Source organism: Lutjanus erythropterus, chromosome 2 (assembly GCF_056507025.1).
Source record: "Lutjanus erythropterus isolate fLutEry1 chromosome 2, fLutEry1.hap2, whole genome shotgun sequence".
Lineage (NCBI taxonomy): Eukaryota > Metazoa > Chordata > Actinopteri > Lutjaniformes > Lutjanidae > Lutjanus > Lutjanus erythropterus.
In genome coordinates, this window is record NC_139318.1 from 22,773,360 (window position 1) to 22,792,176 (window position 18,817).

Genomic DNA, 18,817 nt, shown 5'->3' on the forward strand with positions numbered 1-18,817 from the left:
ATACTATCGTCTCATCTATCTGGCTGCCAGAAAGCAAATATGTCCCAGGATGTCAAACTATTCAAACTACATGTTTGTCATGTATTTTGAAGCTGTTAGACTAACAGCGTAAGTCAATAAAGCAGAATGAGCCAGTCTAATTCAGTGTCATAAAAAGACGTGTTCAGGATCTAAATCCTGTTTCCACACAGAACCTGTAATGTGGCCAAGTAAAGTTTACCGGATGGCTCCTACAATTCAGCCACGGTGGATATGTAGTTTCCCAATAAAATGCAAAGCTTCAAGAGAATCAGCCGATCTGAAATTAAATCTCTCGTCATTTATCCAAGTAAGTTCATGTGTGTGTCAAACCTCAGATGCAGTGGAAAAGCAGTTTTTCTAACACATTCTAATGACAGTCAGAGAGGGTTTATTTAGCAAATGAGGGGGAAAAAAAAGATTTAAGCATTAAATCTTTACAAACTAAAACTGTTTTACATAATAAATAAACCATAAAAAAGAGTCTGGTTAAACATATTTATTATTTTTTTAAGGGACAGGTCACCTCAAAATCAAAACTGCATGTTTTTCCTCTGGCCTGTAGTGCTGTTTATCCATCTTTTAAGTGTGAGTTACAGAGTTTTAGACATATTGGCTGTAGAGATGTCTGCCTTCTCTCTAATATAATGAGACAATGGCACTTTATTTCTAGTAGAAAGGAAAGTAGTTCCAGTAGATTCTGCAGTAGAAAGAAAGTAGTTCCTACATGAAACTGCTCACAAAAAGGTCCGTGGATTATTTTGAGTAATCAGATCATGATTGTTGCATAGAGACAATAAGACTATAGAAAGACTATAGTACATTTACTCAAATATTGTACTAATTTGTGGTTTACTTGAATATTTCCATTTCATGCTACTTTATACCTCTACTCACTACATATAAGAGGCAAATATCGTACTTAGATTACAGTTTTCATACCCTTACTGTCCTTTGTATTTCCAAAGTTATTTTTATTTTTTATTTTTATTTTTTCTAAAACAGAAATATATTTTTTTCCTTTATGGGTTGGTTGCACTGCCACAAAGCTGAGAGCAGGTCTGTTTTACTGAGCTCATGTAAGGTTTACTTTTCAAAGAAATGTGGTTCTTACAGAGACACTACAAACATATGATGATCTCATAGAATATAATGTGTTGCTGTAGATTGAACTACCCGACAGTATATAAATACTGTCTACACATTAATGCAGCAGTAATATTAAAACATAAAACATCACGAATAGTAGTAGAACACAGATATCTGTGCTGTAGAACACAGATAGTATTACTATCTGCAGTATGCCTGCACAATGACACTTTTGCTGTTGATACTTCACAACAGCTAAACACAATGCATATTACAATACAACTAAATTTTGCTGGTAATACTTAACATACATACAATATAACTAAGTAAGGTTTTGATTGCCACTTTTACTTAAATAAAGGAAACTGAATACTTCCTCCACCCCTGGTTAGTGTCGTATGTGGGGGCTGTTGCTGCTCAAATGTGACCTTATGGATTCCAGGTGGGTGTAATCAAACTTTTGACTTTTTGTCGGTGGACGGAAAGGGTCGTTCAGAAGGCTTCCGCTTGTCATTTAAGTGGTCATTGATTCAGAGAGAGTGGGAGTTATTTGGCTCTCTGCTCTTACACACCAGTCAATGACAGTGTAGACAGAGCAGTAATATCCGCCTGCAGGGCGTCAACGCCGTTTCACGTCCAGACCACTCACACAGGCACATTAAACATTCAATTCTCCTGGGTAACACACATACCCCCACAAATCCCATAGTTCAGTCTTAAAAAAAAAAAGTTTGCAGTTGTGAGAAGCAATTTTAATGTTTATTTCATTAAATGCCCGCAGATGAAAAGACTGCATGACTTTTTAAATTTTCTTCCTAAACTCGCCTGTTATAAATGCATCCAAAAATCTCATGTTGACTTTTTCAATTATTCAGAAACACTGAGGAGGAAGATGTTACAAACTGTGTGTGTGTGTGTGTGTGTGTGTGTGTGTGTGTGTGTGTGTGTGTGTGTGTGTGTGTGTGTGTGTGTAGGGGTGGGATGGGGGTTTGGGTGGCGGGTGGAGCTCTAATTGGATTACAAATGAGCTCAAGGACTATAATAATTGAGAGGCTGCTGAGTGGAAAGACGTATTTTGAGTTGACACAGAGCTTCTTTAATACCCAGTAAACTGTTGGACAGATCCTGGTTCATACTGTCGGATCAGATCAAGATTAAACTGACAGCAGGTAAGATTTTCCAGTTATTTTAATTTATTTGCAACAGATTACTGTTACAAAGAAGCCTAATGACATAATTATAGATAATTGTTTATTCAGAGAAGAAGTTAAGATACTATACCAGTCTATTATTGTAATAATATAATCTTAGGTAATACTTACATGTTTTATTGGATGAATCACTGAATTGATTGATCGTCAGGGTTGGTTTCTGAACTTCACCACAAAACACCCACACTGTGTAAACAGAGTTTTGAACCTTGTAAAAAAAAAAAAAAATCAGCAACTGCCTGCATCAATATTCAATAATGACATTTTTCTTTATAATATACAGTAATAGATTATAATATCTGTGGCCATGTGAGAATGTTTGTTGCTGAAATAATGACTTTTTATGTTATGGGTCCAGTAATTTCCTAATAATTTATTTGAAGTATCCTGTAGGATAAAGTACTGTGTACAGAATACTTTTATTTTTAGTTAAGTAAATTATTGTGCTGAACTAAAATGACTCCTGGGACAAAATACAACACCTCCTTAAAACCATTACACTTATACCAATTGGACATTTTAGAGATTCAGTCCGAAACCTCCAAAAATCTACTTTTGCATTTTATTTTAGATTTTAATTATCAAACTATCTACCTTAGTTACCAAACTTCAGGGCTTTTTAACATTAGCATTTATTTTACATTTTATATTTATCTACCTTATAAACAGAAAGTTTAAACTTACTTTTTATAAGCTAAGTGTGTTATTGCCATTTTTCCGTTAGTATACGTCATATGTGGTGTTTTTTTCTTTTCTTTGTTTTGGTAATTGACTTGATATCATTGTAAATGAGGATCTCCCTCCAATGATCTCTGATGTAAAAAAATAAAGGTTGAACAAACAATTGGCACCGTAATCCTGAGATTCTTAATTATCTTTTAGTGAAGAAAATTTCCTTGAAATTAAATCCAATATTCATCAGATTAGTTGAATTGTATGTTTGCCTGCAGAGAAATTGAACATTTTTGCATGTTTACCAAACCTACTGTGAACTGAATACAGTTTAACTTTTTAAAAATATTTCATTCAATGCCTAATAATGCCTAATTGCTAAGTTCTTTTCAAGACATATATAAGGAAATTACTAAGATAATAAAGGACATTTCAGACCTGTGCACCTGTATTGTCTGGAAGACACTCACACACACACACACACACACACACACACACACACACACACACACACACACACACACACCACCTGCTTTGTCTTTTTTGTGGTGCAAATCCCCAAAAAACTAATTCCAAAAAAGTGTGTGTGGGAATTGCCTTTTTTAAATCTGGACAGAGCAGTACCTGTCGTCAGAGAAACATCAAGCTGGTATATTTCTGCATGTATTTGTTATGTTTTACTTCAAAATGTATTTTGTACCCTTATGAAATATTACTGTAATTTACCGACCCATAAAAGTGTTATCAAAATGTGATTAATAGTCTATAGGTTCACTTAGTATATCAGTCAGATAGATAATCAGATATTGTTTAAAGTCTTAAGTTAGTTTGTCAGTAAATACCTGAAATGCTGTGGAACATATTGTGAATGTAGTCTACAGATAAATTTTATATCATACTGCATGCCAATGTTTAATCTATTTCTTCTATGGGATACAAAATTAATTGAAAGTGCAGCTGTGTGTATGTGAGCATCCATCACAGTATGGCATACAGTTATTGCGGCATGAAAAAGAGCCTAGAAACACAATAGATGCAGTGCTCCACAGTAAACAACACATTTTTTGCATTAGCTAGAATATAATTTGTCTCACAGAAAAGTCACAGGCAGCTAAAAAATTAGACTGAAAGAGCATTAAACAAACAGACAGACAAACAAACAGAGAAACATTTGTGGAAGAAGAGGCTGTGATTATTGAAGGCTGTTATGCTGACTGAAGGGTTGAAATTAATCACATAGAAAACTGATTGCACTTACTGTTTCAGCGATTGATGGATGCTTTAAAACATTTATCAAGCTTTTAGTCTTATTCATGAATAGCTAATGTACGACTCATTAGTGGGCAGATCATTACACAGAGGCTGAGATTTAAAATCAATGGATAATGAAGAGTGAATGAAGACACAACTAAACACTGTAACAAACTCAGCTGAGGTAAACATGTCTTTTCAAGTAACAGAGTTGGTAGGAGGAGCAACTTTCAAGCAAATAAGCAAAGCTGAAAAATTATTTTTTACTCAAACGTGGCAGAAGGCTTTGAAGATGTTGATATGTAATATAGTAGTTGTGTATGTGTAAAATCTGTGAGGATTTCTCTGTGTTCACCTGAAAAAAAATTAAATATGGAGTCTGGAGTCCAGGTTGATTTTGGTTCTTTTTGGTACCTTTCTATTCTTTGTTTAGAACCTTTTAAACTTAACCTCCTATACACGGTATCCGTTTTTTCTGCCCAAACTCAGCTATAACGCTGACAAAAATTACATAGGTGGCTGTAAAATTTTATAGATCTCATTATTGTGTCTTTTTTATTGAAGATCTAAGGCCATAAGTTACTGGAAATATGAATTACTGACAGTTTGAAACATTAATTTAAAAACATATAAGAAATACTGCTGTATGTGAAAGCCCCACATCTGGTGTTGGCAGCTTGTCTCTATATTTCACTATAAATTATGTATGTTCAGCATATTCACTGCTGAATATATGGTCTTCAGAAGCATAGAAGTTAATAGAAGGATTGAGAGGCAATCAAAAGCTATAAAAAACCTGTCACTTAGATAATTAAGAGAGGAGACATCTCAAAAGACGACACAAAGCACTCCAAACACCAGAAGAGGTATATAAAAAAAACACTTGAAACTGCTCAAAACAATAAATGTGCAGATATCACACCAAAATATCTTAAGAATCAGATTATGATTATGACAATAAATCTAAAAAGTCTCAGTTTTTGCTAAAAAACATACAAATACTGTATGTGACTGTGGTAAAAACTTTTTCTGTGTCAATGTTGAGTTTTAAAAAAATTGCATTGTCACAGAATATGTTTTTCCCCCTTCCAACGCCATAAGTATGAGTGTAAAAACACTCCATCCAAAACAGCAGATACATCGTTAAGAAATCAGTTTTACAAATAAGAAGAAAATACCTCTCAGTCTGTGTGCAGGTTTTGTCTACTTTAAGACTGATGCACAGATTCACATTTCAGAGTGATGGAGAGAACTTCAAACTGCTGCATTCTTGCTTCACTGGTCGCGTTAGTTGTCCTCCTGTTATGTCCTGTGAGGTCCTGGTGTAAGGAAGACGTCTACAAATTACAGACAGAGGTAAGACCACTGTAGCTGCATTTATATGATCGTCAAGTCGAGCAGATATGCACAGAGACGTATTGTATTGTGTTATATATGTTATTATATACATTATACATATATGAATCTGGCATGTCATGAAAGTCATGTTAAATTGGGCAAATATTTGATTTTCTATTCTAATATTGATTATCAGTGCAACTGTTGCACCCTCATAGCATCAAGTTGATTTACTACATTACTGTACTTTTTATCTCTCTTTCTCTCTTTCTTTATTTTTTATGTTAAATTAAACTAAGTTTGATGAACTGTGTCGACCATACGATTCTCTTTGATCATGTGAAACGCTGGGGTGGCATTTCTGGGTTCGCCCTTGATTGGTTCCAATCCTACATTACGAACCCTTCACTGTTTCAATTGGCAGCTCATCCGCCACACCTTCAAATATTTTACGTGGTGTTCTGCAGGGATCAGTGTTGGGTCCACCTCTGTTCTGAATCCTTCTGCAAGCTGAAGGGAATAATCTTAAATGGCAGTTATGCTGCATTCATGCTTCTTGATGTGTTAATTTAACTGCACTTTGCAGTACTAGAATATTATACATTTATACCAATATTATACCATATAATAAAAATATTATATTAAAATTAAGTACTTGTGTAGAAATGGACACATTTAAAAGAAAAAGCAGTACTCTAATTATTAATTTTCTCTCAAATAATAACAAGCAACTTTGCGCAGAAGCCTTCCATCACATTATTTCTGAGTTATGGCCTGTTCCTCCAGCTCACTGCAGTAGTATAACAAAAAATGTTTTTTCCGGTGTTTGTCTTTGAGGCTAAGCCTGAGTGCTGTGTCAGTGGAGACGCGGAGCTGAAGAGGTTTGATGACATCGACTATGACAGCTTTGTGAGTCTCATGGGAAGGAGAAGCGCTGCTCAACCAAACAGTAAGCCATTTTGTGCAGGAGACATCTTGTCCTACAGCGGTCTCACTGACAGTGGAACTCATATAATCCCAAACTCTTTTTGCAGGTCACAGAAACACCCTGATGTCAAAACAAAGTAAGAAGCATCTTGTATTGTTCTGTGCTGTCTTCATCTATAGCTTTGAAGCATATTAACACATTTTCTGTCCATCTTCTGCTGCAGGACACATGGACATCCTTGCTGCTGTGCTGGGACGGAGAACAAGTGAGTGAAATCAGCAACACAGAGCAATTCATTCAGCAACTCATACAATATTAGATTATTTTACACTATGTCACAGTGTACAGTGTGACTATATGTGATACGATACTTGAAGCTTGTGAATTTCCCTTCATATATTTAAATAATAATATGTGCAGATCTGTGATTCACAACATTTATAGTGGGCAAGAACCAATACCTGACCATTTGAGAAAGGTTAAAGGTTTGAGAAGGTAGCTTGTGACCAGGACCCACCAGCAGGATAAATCTAGGTGGGGAAGTGAAAGAGCCCCTCCCTCATTACCACCACTGAAGCTCCTTGAGCAAGGCCCTTAACCACAACCGCTTCAGTGGAGCTGCTCGGTGGCCGGCAGATTAAACTGTGGTTGTACTGGGCAGCTTCCAGGTGTCAATGTGTAACTTTGTGAATATATTCAGGGTGTTCTTGAAAAGGCGAGCATTGCTCTCAGTGGAACTCTCCTGAATAAACAGAGGTTTAAAAAATGTATCAAAGTATAAAGCAGGACATTCAGATTTTAAAAAACTATGGATGAATCCAGGATGTGGGTGGAAAAAAAATATACTGCCATTACAGCAGTGGCACCTACCTTTTAACCTACACATAGCTGTGTAATTTAGGTTATGCAATTTCAATTCTTAAGAGCTTTCTAACAAACCTAGCAGCTGCATCTATATGCTGATATTTCACCTAGTAATTTATATCTGGTCTTGAAATGTGGCCAATTTGTTGTTTGTTTATGTATAGTACAGCAAGCAGCAGTTCAAGCAGTGGTCAACGGTGATTGGCTGCAGCATTGGTAATTATTTTCAGTGGAAAGTAGATACACCCAGACGACACCATTAATTTTCACATCAGGGGTCATTAAGTAGCTTTTTACATATATGCAAGATTTTTTTTTTTAAATTAAAATTAAGGAAAAAGTGAAGTCAGGCCAAACTTAAAGGCAGTAGTATTATTTTAAATGATATCATCTCATCAATATGCATTCAAGTCTACCTCTGATTTCAAAAACATTACATATAAGCTGTTGTATCGACTGCGGTACTCAAGTGTCGTGTAACAAACTCACTCTTGTCTACGTGGAGAAAAATAAAACAGAAATAATCAAGCTGAAACAAAAGGAGAAGTTCCCCAGGAGAGCACAGTCATGACCCTCCCTACACTGACTGTGATTGGCTAGGAGTCTGCCTTTGTTGTTTTGGGTTGTTTGGGCTGTTTAGGTTTAGGCATGAGGACTGAGACTGTGTATGGTAAGGGTCAGAAAAAGAGGGTAAGCCTTCACCATCCTGAAAAAAATATATATTGCTCCCCAGACAAACAATGGGGATCAGTGATTGGTCATTAAGTATTTATATTTACAGTCGATTCATGTTTCTGTCTGGTTGCTGATTGGCTGACTGAATGTACACACATATAACTAACACTTTTTCCAAAATAGCATATAATTTGTATTTCTGTACTGCAATTTCTCATCATTTATCGCATGTTATATATATCTGCAATAAAGTTATATCAGCCAGTTTATCGAGTTTTACACAACATTCATATAAACATTGAACTGCTGAAACCAGAGTGTATACAGGTGCAGGGCAGGGCAGTTACTAATTTCACCCAATCACTTGTGTTAGGTTATGTTATGTTATGTATGTGTATATACATATACATATACATATATATATAGGCCATGGGTTGTTTAGTTAGCAAACTGCCAACAGCAATGCTTTCTGGGTAACAGGAACTATTGTAAAGTGTTTTGATGAATTAATCTCAAGAGTGGTTAAACTAGTTACTGACTGCTGAATGACACGTAAGTTAGAACCTGTTTTTCCGTAACAGGAATGGCGTGTCCGTGCACAGAGGAGGATTCCCTGACAAGGAGGGGCCGACTCGATCACAGGATGCAAAGGTAAGAAACTTTGCCTCTTCCTTATATTAAAAAAAAAAAGAAAGAAAGAAAAGAGCCTTTTGTCTTTTCCAAAACCTTGTTCTCTCTGTTCAGGTTTCAGCGCTTTCTGTAGCAGAGACATCAAGCCTCCACAACCTCAACGCGGGCGGTAAATCTGTTAGTGACAATACAGGCTCGCACCTATTGTATCAGCAGAGGACAATGTATCAAAGTTACTTAATCACAGAAGTGAAAAAGGCATATTAACAATTAATTAAACATGCATGAATGCTTTTCTACTGTCACTAGAAAATGTTCTGACGTATCAGTGTAATGTCATGTCAAACAAATGTAAAACAAAACAAATGTACAATAAAATATGCATTTATTTATAGTGATTAAAATACCATTCACTGAAAACGATCCTGATCACACTGATCACATGTGCTCAGTCACACACACTCACACAGATTCATTTTCACACTGAAGTGTATCGACTCAATTTAGATGTCAATACCAACATAAATACATCTCAAATATAAATACAGTTATGTACACCTTTCCCTTTGATAAAATTTGAATGTTGGGAGCAGATTGTCGAGGACTTCACATGGTCGTTTATCAACAAAGTGTTTGGGCCCTCAGGACTTTGATCCACTGATAGTAAGAATCTGCACAGCAGTCCTTTGCTACTGAAGACTGTTAATTCACTTTAAATCAAACAAGTTCATTAATTACAAAGGAAACAATTATGTAAAACATGCTGATTTGGTTTAAACTAGAAGTTTCCAGTTTTAATAAAAAAAAAACTGAACATGCTCTGTGCTCATGTACAGAAGGAAACTGAGTGTAAACACTTATAAAAAGGCATTTTATAGGCATTAATTACCTCATACATTTTAACCTTGAAGGAGATTAAAACATTTAAGTGGTTAAAAAGAGAAAACAGCACTTGTAACACTCAAAAGTGCATGCAATTGTCACATAAATTTGTTCCTGCCCAGTTCCTGAAGCCATTTTCTGTATTTGGTAATTACTCAATCTCCCACAAAATTAATCCTTTGTTTGGTTACAAGGTAATAAAGGAACTGTTATGAACACTTTAAAATATACGTACACCATGTACCAAATGCAACAGAAAAGGTCTGACCCACCAGAATTTAAAAATTACACAACATTGTAGAAATTAAAAATGTTTAAAAGAAAAATTCCAGTCATCCACTGGCTCTCCCAAAGGCCGTCAGTCATAACATCGGAAGGATTCAATAAAATTATACTCCATCTGAAAGAATCACTCTCATCATGGTAATGTCACAGTGCAAAGTCATGTGTGCAGCTGAAGGCTCATACAATCTCAATTTACAAGGCACAAGCTAATGGGTTCACTGGGGAAAATTGAGAGTATTGTATCCAGTGCCTGTTTCAGGAGGGACAGGTGAACAGGCATGTGTGCCGTGGATGGTTTGGAGTAGTTTGTGATACAAGGAAACAAAGATGTTTGACTAGCTACTTCCTCGTCCTGCTGAAGGTGTGTCTCAACACCTAGACAGACCCAGATCAAATATACAAAAGGACAGCGAGCAGGTAAACACCCTGAATGTTTGCCGTTATCTGAACACACACCAATTATAAAACTCAATAAGAGGCACCAAGATTCACTGCATTTTCACCAAGACACACATAATGATTAGTCTTTCTTATATCTGGTATTATCTCTTGTGGAAATCTTTGGCAGGATGGTATAAATTTAGTTATTTGGACTTTTCACTTACAGCATCATGCTCACATGAATGCATCTCTGCTAACCACAGAGGGACATAAACACATCCAAACAATGCTTTCCTGAAAAAAAAAAAAAATTATATCTGAATTTGGGTTTCTTTTTTAAGGTGTAAAGTTTTGGGACACATATAGATATGAAGTATTTGCTTTTTTCTATTCCACTAACACATGATTATGGTTGCAAGATCATGGTGGAAATTGTAATATTTATTTTTGCTGAATGGTGAGATCAGAATTGTTCAACAATTTTTCAAGCAAAAAGGCAGAAAAACAAGCTATCTGAGGATGTCACCCTAGGCTTTAGGAAAATCATAACATGATTAACATGATTATAAATAATTTACTCTTACACAGAACAGGGGATATAACATTAAACTTGCTTGTAATGGGAAAATTCTTTTGAATGCAGACAAAATCAAGTTTGGGAGACAGCAAACTGTGGCACAGAAAACTGGTTAAGTACAGTAAGCTCAAAGCAAATACCTGCAGGCAGGGACTGTTTGACTGAATGCACAAGTTGAGACACTGAAAATAATTTAATTCAAAAGGGTCCTGTGGTCCCTTCAGATTTAAAATCCAGCTGCAGTGGATCTTGGTTGCTTTCACACATTTGTATTTTAATCTGACAGGTTTCTAATCAGCTCAAGACACACAATCAGGTCTCACTGGCTGCCAAGGCACATAGTTATCTATGTGTGAATTGAGGTCAAACAACTCAAGCAAGTCAGGAACTACTTTGCTGAAGGGAGTGGTAGAACAAGTTTTTGACGGGGTTGCAATAGTCAAGAAAATGAATAAAACATGGTCAAATTCAACTACCTCTGGAAAATACTTTGTTCCCATACTGGAATGACATGGATTAAAAAGGTGCTTCAGCTTCAGTTTCCAAATGAATGCAGCTTACAGAAAGCTTTTCCTAACTTTTAAAGAAGATGCCCTGTTGTCAAAACCACCCACAAACCTGAAAAAATAAGAGTAAAAGTCACAAATCACCTCTTAACCTCAAGACCAGCTTTGCAGTCACAGTTCACATTAGTAGCAGTCATTTAGCTGGATATTCCTAGGCCAATACACTTTTATGCAGGGGCATTTCAAATCAAAGTGGGCTGTTTTTCTACATTTGTAGAAATATGAGCCAGGATTATCAGAATGAATATGCAAACACTCATATCACACATTCCTCCTACCTAATGATCAGTTCCCATCACACACCCTCAAAGTCCTAAAGTTATTTGCCCGCTGGAGCAGCAGGAGGGTCTTTACCAGCTGCGGGAGGGGGATCTGCATCCTGTTTCCTGTCAGTCCTGGACGGATCATCCTCCTCTCTTCGCACTTTCTCCTCGATGACTTGCTTTTTTTCTCCTTCTGCAGCATCCCAGGAAGTTGACTGCTTATTATTGTAGCCTACTGGCACAGGGGGCTGGTAACGGTATCTGTAGCCAAAGGCACGCAGGTGATAGGTGTAATACTCCAATAAATACATCTGTGCAGCATCTACATAGTGAAAAGACACCGACACGTCCGAGCAGCAGTTTGGACCCTGAGGAAGAACAGAGTGTGTGGTTATGCAACTGCACAGACATCAAAAGTGTTGGATTTTTTATGTGCACTTAACAACATAATTAAAGGGATAGAATGGATTGTTTGAGGACAGAGAAGCACGGAAGCTAAGCAATGTACTGCTATGGACAGGGTCAGGAGCAAAACAGATTAAGGTACCTGAAAAGGGCACAGCTAAAAATATTAGTTTAATTTTATTTAGAGTTTTTTTTTCACAACTTTACCTTGCTGTCAGACAGAATTTTCTGACAAAAAAATGACGTTGTTTTCTTTGGCAAAACAGCAATTTTACCCCACAGAGCAAAGGAGTTGCTGGTCTAATGCTGCCTCAGCCAGTCAGTTTGTTTGTGTCGCTGAGTGAGGGTTAGTTCAGATTCACCAAACTTACAATAGCATAGCAAACTAACACATTGAGGCAGCAGTAAACCAGAAACCCCCATGTTCTACAAGGTAAAATTACTGCTTTTGCCAAAGAAGTCTGGTGGCTTTGAGAGGGCAATATTTGGGTTATATAATGACAGTTTACTGTTGGACAGCAGAGCAAAGGCAAAGGCAAAGCAGAGAAAATATTTTTAATATAGCGTACACTTATACTATCATTGATTTTTTTTTTTTGGTGGACCTTTTATTAGGTGGCTAAAATGCATTTTGCTATTCACCCTGTGAAGGCAGTACATTGTTGAGGTGCCTAGAACAGAAAGAGTACCAGTACTCTTTACAAAATGTGGGCGTGTTGACTGCTGTCTGCTCTGATACACAGACTGTGAATAATTATCTCAAAAAATCTTGAAGTGAACAACTTACAGTGAGACACCTAGTGAATTCTGAAAAAAAATCTCATTGCTATTAGATTGACTGATATTGCAACTGGGATAGGATTTTCAATATTAGAGAATTTTTTTTTTTTTACACCATTATTCTTGTTTTCATGGTGAAACATATCAAAATGATTATGATGTGATTTCTGTAGGTATCTGTACTGAACAAAGATGTTTTCGTAGGTCTGCAGAAAATCATGTGTAGGCCAGGACATCTCTGCAGTATGACAATATTTAATTTAAAATGGTATTTTGACACACATTTTAAAATATTCACAAATATTTCACCTCCCATGATTTAAAAATTGCAGTCGGCCATATTAAAATTTCAATAAAAATTTCGATTTATTGCTTTGCTCCAATTTAACTCCACCTCAAATAATCTGAACTATCCCTTCGAGAATGAATGGTAAAAAAGGAACACATTTGACAGGATAACACATTCAGAAAAATACTTTAACATGTAGCAATGTATTAATCTGCTGAGGTTACTTCATACCAGAAATGCAAGAGTGAACATTAATTCTACAATGTTTGCTGCACTTGCCTCTGAGATGGGGTAGTAGCAGTAGCTCCAGTACCAGAAGCTCTTGGGGAACTTTGTAGTGAGGTGCTGCTCCGGCACAAATGGGTGAAAAGTCTCCCTGTGCAAGCTGTCTCTAGAGTCCCCTGCCAGCACCCCAACTTTCTCCATGCACTGACCCATTGCAAGGTCCTCTACAGAGGTAGTGTGAGTGCACTGTTTGCTTTTAAATCCTTCAACAAACCGCCGCAGAGCCTCTCTGCTTAACACATAGCCTGCACCGCCACTCATGTAGCCCTGCTTGGTGTACGGCTTGAATCTCCGGCCAAAGTAAATCGGCTCATCCGGCGTGTGGTTCGCAAGAACCCAACGCAAGTTGTCCACAATTACATAGGTGTCGTCATCTGCCTTGAGAAACCAATCAGCCTCGTGGGCGTGATGCTCGTAGGCATAATGGTAGGCACGGATCGTTTTCCAGTACAGCTGGTCCCGGCCCTCCTTTGTACCCAAACCCACTGTGGGGAAGTCGGGGTCTTCCACAGAGCTCATGAACACCACAATATTGCAATGGCGACTCCATGTGGACTTCACATGCCGAGCCTTCTTCTCCAGGTTGCTGGGTCCAGTCATCACCCAGCAAAGAATACGCACCTTTTTGTACAGTTCATCCGCCATGTGGCTATCCTCACCTGGGAAGGAGACATAAACATTAAACATCATGTTTTTATACTGAAATCTCTCCATAATAAACGTCCATTTTAAACTGAAGAGAAATAATACAACCAAGAGTGCTTCTGATGTCCCCTACAACTACTGATACTCTTACAGAAGAAGTACAAGATTCAACAGAGGAAAAAATATGCTCTCACTGTGCTCGAGCTGGTGGTTAAAGATAAAAGGCCTGTAATGAATATGGGCAGGTACATTTTAAAAATACTCCAACAGGAAATTGACACGCTTCCTCATGACAGTACTTTCTTTTTAAATTATTCTTTTCATATATTTGGCAAGTATGTACTGTATACTGTTCAACGTGTGCTTCAAAACATGAACATCCTCTCTACATAGATAAATACTGCATATGCAGTGTGCTGTTAAGATGAAAATTAACAAAACCGTCAGAGGTTCAGCCACAGATACAAGCCATAGTCAGTGAGACAGTTGTCAAAACTAGAGTATGGGCAATTTTCAAGTAACTTACTCATCCCTGTGCTCTAGCCCACTTTCAATACCAACCTTTACAAACATTAAGTAAACAGGTTACTCACAGATGGTTACCAGGTTACGGGGTAATTTGGGAAAATGTTCACATGCACTGTAGTAACCTCGTCACTGTAAAACACTTCAGTCATCAGATTTCTCAGGTTATTTTGGAACTATAGATTACTTATTTTAACTGTAGCAGTGATAGAAAACACAGTGCTCCTGACTTTTGACAGACACAGGTAGAGAAGACTTTTTCCCTGCATGAATGAGTCTGAAATTAGCAGTCAAATTGTCAGCAGTGGAAACTGACATATTGGTCCTAGAGGCTAATTTTAACTGTATTAGTGATATGAGAAATGAAAGATGTGAGTCGCAGTCATACTTTAAATAGAGTTACTGTATTTAAAAGGGGTCACTCCGTGTAATGATCTATCCTTTCATCCATCGCTCAGCTGTTACTTTATCTGTGCAATCTTTTGTCTTGCATGAGTTTTTGTAAAAAGTTGACTTGAAACCCATAGACATGGCAGAGAAATTGGTAGAAGTACCTGGTAGAATCCGGTTTACAAGACTAAATCAACTAACTAGGGAAAGCAGACTGTAATATGGTTACTTAAGTATAAACAAACACATCCTGTGATAGAAAACTATCTGAGACAAATGCTAGGATGTGAAAATTGGATGTTTTCAATAAAGTCTGTACAGGTAGTCTAATAATCTGATGTTTCATTGACGAAAAGAGTTTTTATCTTGTGTTCCATGTGTAGGTACAGTATTTAGATATGTGATACAAAGGACTCCAACAGCAAATATCCCTAGGTATGGGTAGGACTGAAAACTTGTTTAACTTGTCTGCAGCTTACGGTCATTTCCAAAGGCAGCATACTTTGTTAAAACCCCAGCGGGTGTCATTGACTATTGTGTACTACAGTTGGTGACCTAATTTGTGAGGGTGCTTTAGTCTTAATACTTGAGGTGAAAAGTGAGAGAGCCCACATTTTCTTAATTTTTGTTAGTCACAATTCATACATTTAAACTTTATGTAGAATGAAAAAATTAAATGGTGTGAAATTGGAGCAATGTGTATTATTATCAGACCCATAAACCATAAAGCCAAATGTGACAGATGCACTGCCCTGAGGTACGGGTCACATGTCACATTCATTATGGCTTGGTGAAAAACATTAGTGTTTAACCTTTAAAATAACACAAAAAACAGTTAAAACGTACAGTATGCAGGATCTATTCGTTGCTGGCTCAACGCACAAGCACGGTAAAGAGTGAATTAAGAGAGGTACTAGCGTTTCAAAGAAATAAAATGTTATTCACTAATTGTTTCACAGCTGTTATACCATAAAGCGCATATAAACCCAACTATGGGTCGGCAATATGGCCATAATATAATGTTACTGTAGTCATGGTATTTCTGCAATAATAATATTCTTGGTGATATGAGAAAATACTGTAACATTTTTGGGGGGCTTAATAATCACTTTAGCTCTTGATCTCTCCTCGTACACAAGTGGTGCTTCTGCTTGAGATGGTTAAATTAAGTTGTTGTATTTGCCCCTTTTTCTGTCACAGTCCTTGCACTTCTTACATTTTATCATGGGTTCTTGTATATTAGATCTTTTGTAACCAAATCCTTTCCATACTATGGAAATCACCTCCCTTTTTGGAACAACCTCTGCCACCATGGAACCAGTAGAAATCTTGCTTTCACTTTCAGCCATGCTGGTTACTGCTGTGTGCATGGTTATGATGCCGTTCTCTCAACAGGTCATAGTATTGCTGTTATTACAATATAATTTTTTCACATTATAAAAACCATTAGAACAGTACTGTCATTAACAGTACAATATTGCACACCCCTGCCTACACCCTGCCACACCTCACACCTCTGCCTAGCAGCAGATGTTGTGTGAATACAGCCAAAGCCATCCTCTGTCTGCTCTGCCTGACTGTGTATGGGTGCATAACTCTCTTCACAACTTTCATAGACGGAGGGCTGAGGAAACAGATGGACAATGAGATGTAACTCTCGGTCCCAACATCAAAACCTGTGTGCTGTTTTGGCTAAGTGCTATACACCACTGCCAGACAAGATGAAGCCCAGAAACATCCAGAACAGAGCAAAATATGAGAAAATAAGAAAATACAGACAGATACAGACACCACCACACACTTCTAGTGGGTTAAGACGGATTATTTTTATGAGTCCACCCATTGTTTTAAAGGAAAATCCTCCATAGCATGGCATTAAGGACATGGTATTGGAGAACATCTCTCTAAATTAGTTTACATGAACATTTTGTGCACATATAAATTCTGTATAGCGCACCTGTATGATGAGGGTGATTCAGGTTGAAAAGAGCAGACCTCTCCTTCTTCCATGTTTTCAGGTCGTCCTCCAGCTGTTTCTGGTAGTCACGCACTTTGTCCAGGCTGATGGCCTGCTGTGCTGGCAGGGCTCTCTCAAACCACACCTGCCGCAGAAACACGTACAGTGTGAAGGTTCCCACCACGAAACCCGCGTAGAAGGAGAATCTGGATCCGAGGGCCTTCATGCTGGACCAGGTGTCTCACTGTAAGTCGTTCAACTCGGCAGGTGCTGAAGAAGAGACGGAGAAAAGCGGCATGAACGCAAGTTTCACTGTAAGGAACACTGTAAACTTTAAGTCTCCTCGCCGTGTTGGCGAGTGTGAATAAATGACGAAGAACCAAGTGTTTACACAAGTGTCACTCCCCGTTTGAGGTGTGGTTTACTCACCAGCGGTGTGGCAGACACCATAGCAGCTGGATTATCCCACAGCTACTTCATCATAACAGGAAACGTCAACTTTGAACAGCAAACGCTGAGCCACTTTTGACCACGACGTAGTGTTTTTTTTTTCCTCTGGACGATAACTGAGCTCAGCTAGCCAGACTAAAATGTTGCTAACAGTTATCGTGGAAAAAACAACAAGCACGCGCACCAAAACGCCAGCTAAAAAATCTCCAAAATAGAAGACAACTAATTGTAATGGTCTTCTTTAATGGCTGGCTCCTGGCCCGGATGTTGCAACAACTGGCTTTAGCTAACTGCTAACTAGCTGCTCTGTTATTTGATCGACAGTGCTAACGTTAACTTTAGCGATCCTTCCTGTCGTGTCAACACAGCTAACGGAAATGTTAGTTACCTATAACGTTGACTGACCGACCGAGTTAACGTTATCTAAGCTAACCGTTGACTGGGATAAGCCCAGCAGTTTAATAAAAAATGAAGAACCGTCTAAAATACCAACATAAAATTGTTCTACAACGCTGTTTAAACTACTGCACACCTAACTTAACCTATCTCTCTGCTGCGCTGACTTCCGTCCAGAAAAAACTGTGATTTCCGGTCAAGTATTTTCAAAATAAAAGCGCAGTGTTTGCTGAACACAGACGCGTCTATATACATATCAAAAGCTGTAATCCAAAATATCGTCTATACGCAGGTTTTTCAAACTGGGGTCCGGGGACCAACAGGGATCCTTATGAGGGTTGAGGCTGAGCATCCCCAACAAAAGAGAAATACGGTGTTTTAACTTTTATCACACTCTTTGGAAGTTGAAACAATGAAAGATATAGGGTCGGCTGTTTTTACTGATTGTAATTTATAGTGGGTTTGATGTTTTGTGCACTGATGATTAGGATTCCAATATAAAACCTAAACCCTTTCAATTTGAGGATCCATGGTTTTATATGCATCTATTATATAGGTCCTTGACAAGAAGTTTGGGAACCCCTGACACAGAACAACCAGATTGGATCACACATTTTGATAGCATAAACTACAGTGTATAGGTTTGTCTGCGGTGGTTGTATACATCTCACCAGCCAATATTTTATTGACACTCTTGTCTGTTTCATACAGCTGATCATTTAGTTTGTATGGTGGAGTATCAGGGCCATGAACAAGAGAAAATAAGTCAGATGACTAAGATTTTTTTTTTCCTTCTAATTTTTGCATTTGGAGAATAAAATTAAAATGTCAACACTTAAATTTGAATACATTTCTCAACATTTTAACTATATTCTCAAAATAATTAAAAAATATATATTTTATATCCTCTTTTTCCCCATAATGTGGCCCTAATACTCCATTCCCCATGGTGAGGATTTATATCATGATGTTACATTAAATTTAATCACATTAAAGTTTGTATTTGCTCATAGGTTTTGTGTTTGCTGTACAGCAGCTACAAACGCGAGTTTCTTTCTGACATAA

General features: G+C 37.5%; 2 protein-coding genes across 2 annotated transcripts; one reads left to right on the forward strand and one right to left on the reverse strand.

The window, feature by feature from the left end:
• The first annotated feature begins 2,142 nt into the window (after positions 1 to 2,142).
• Positions 2,143 to 9,099, forward strand: tac3b (tachykinin precursor 3b). Its single transcript, XM_084733095.1, has 7 exons — positions 2,143 to 2,276; positions 5,480 to 5,597; positions 6,417 to 6,528; positions 6,614 to 6,643; positions 6,731 to 6,772; positions 8,628 to 8,697; positions 8,791 to 9,099. Exons 2-7 carry the CDS (start codon positions 5,484 to 5,486, stop codon positions 8,807 to 8,809), a joined length of 387 nt encoding a protein of 128 aa, XP_084589221.1. The 5' UTR covers positions 2,143 to 2,276; positions 5,480 to 5,483; the 3' UTR covers positions 8,810 to 9,099.
• A 1,872-nt stretch (positions 9,100 to 10,971) lies between these two features.
• c1galt1lb (core 1 synthase, glycoprotein-N-acetylgalactosamine 3-beta-galactosyltransferase 1, like b) lies at positions 10,972 to 17,928 on the reverse strand. The gene is made up of 4 exons (XM_084733107.1): positions 17,336 to 17,928; positions 16,907 to 17,176; positions 13,384 to 14,048; positions 10,972 to 11,998 (listed from the first exon to the last, which is right to left on the reverse strand). The coding sequence occupies exons 2-4, from the start codon at positions 17,130 to 17,132 to the stop codon at positions 11,687 to 11,689; spliced, it is 1,203 nt and encodes a 400-aa protein (XP_084589233.1). The 5' UTR covers positions 17,133 to 17,176; positions 17,336 to 17,928; the 3' UTR covers positions 10,972 to 11,686.
• Between the last annotated feature and the right edge of the window lie 889 nt (positions 17,929 to 18,817).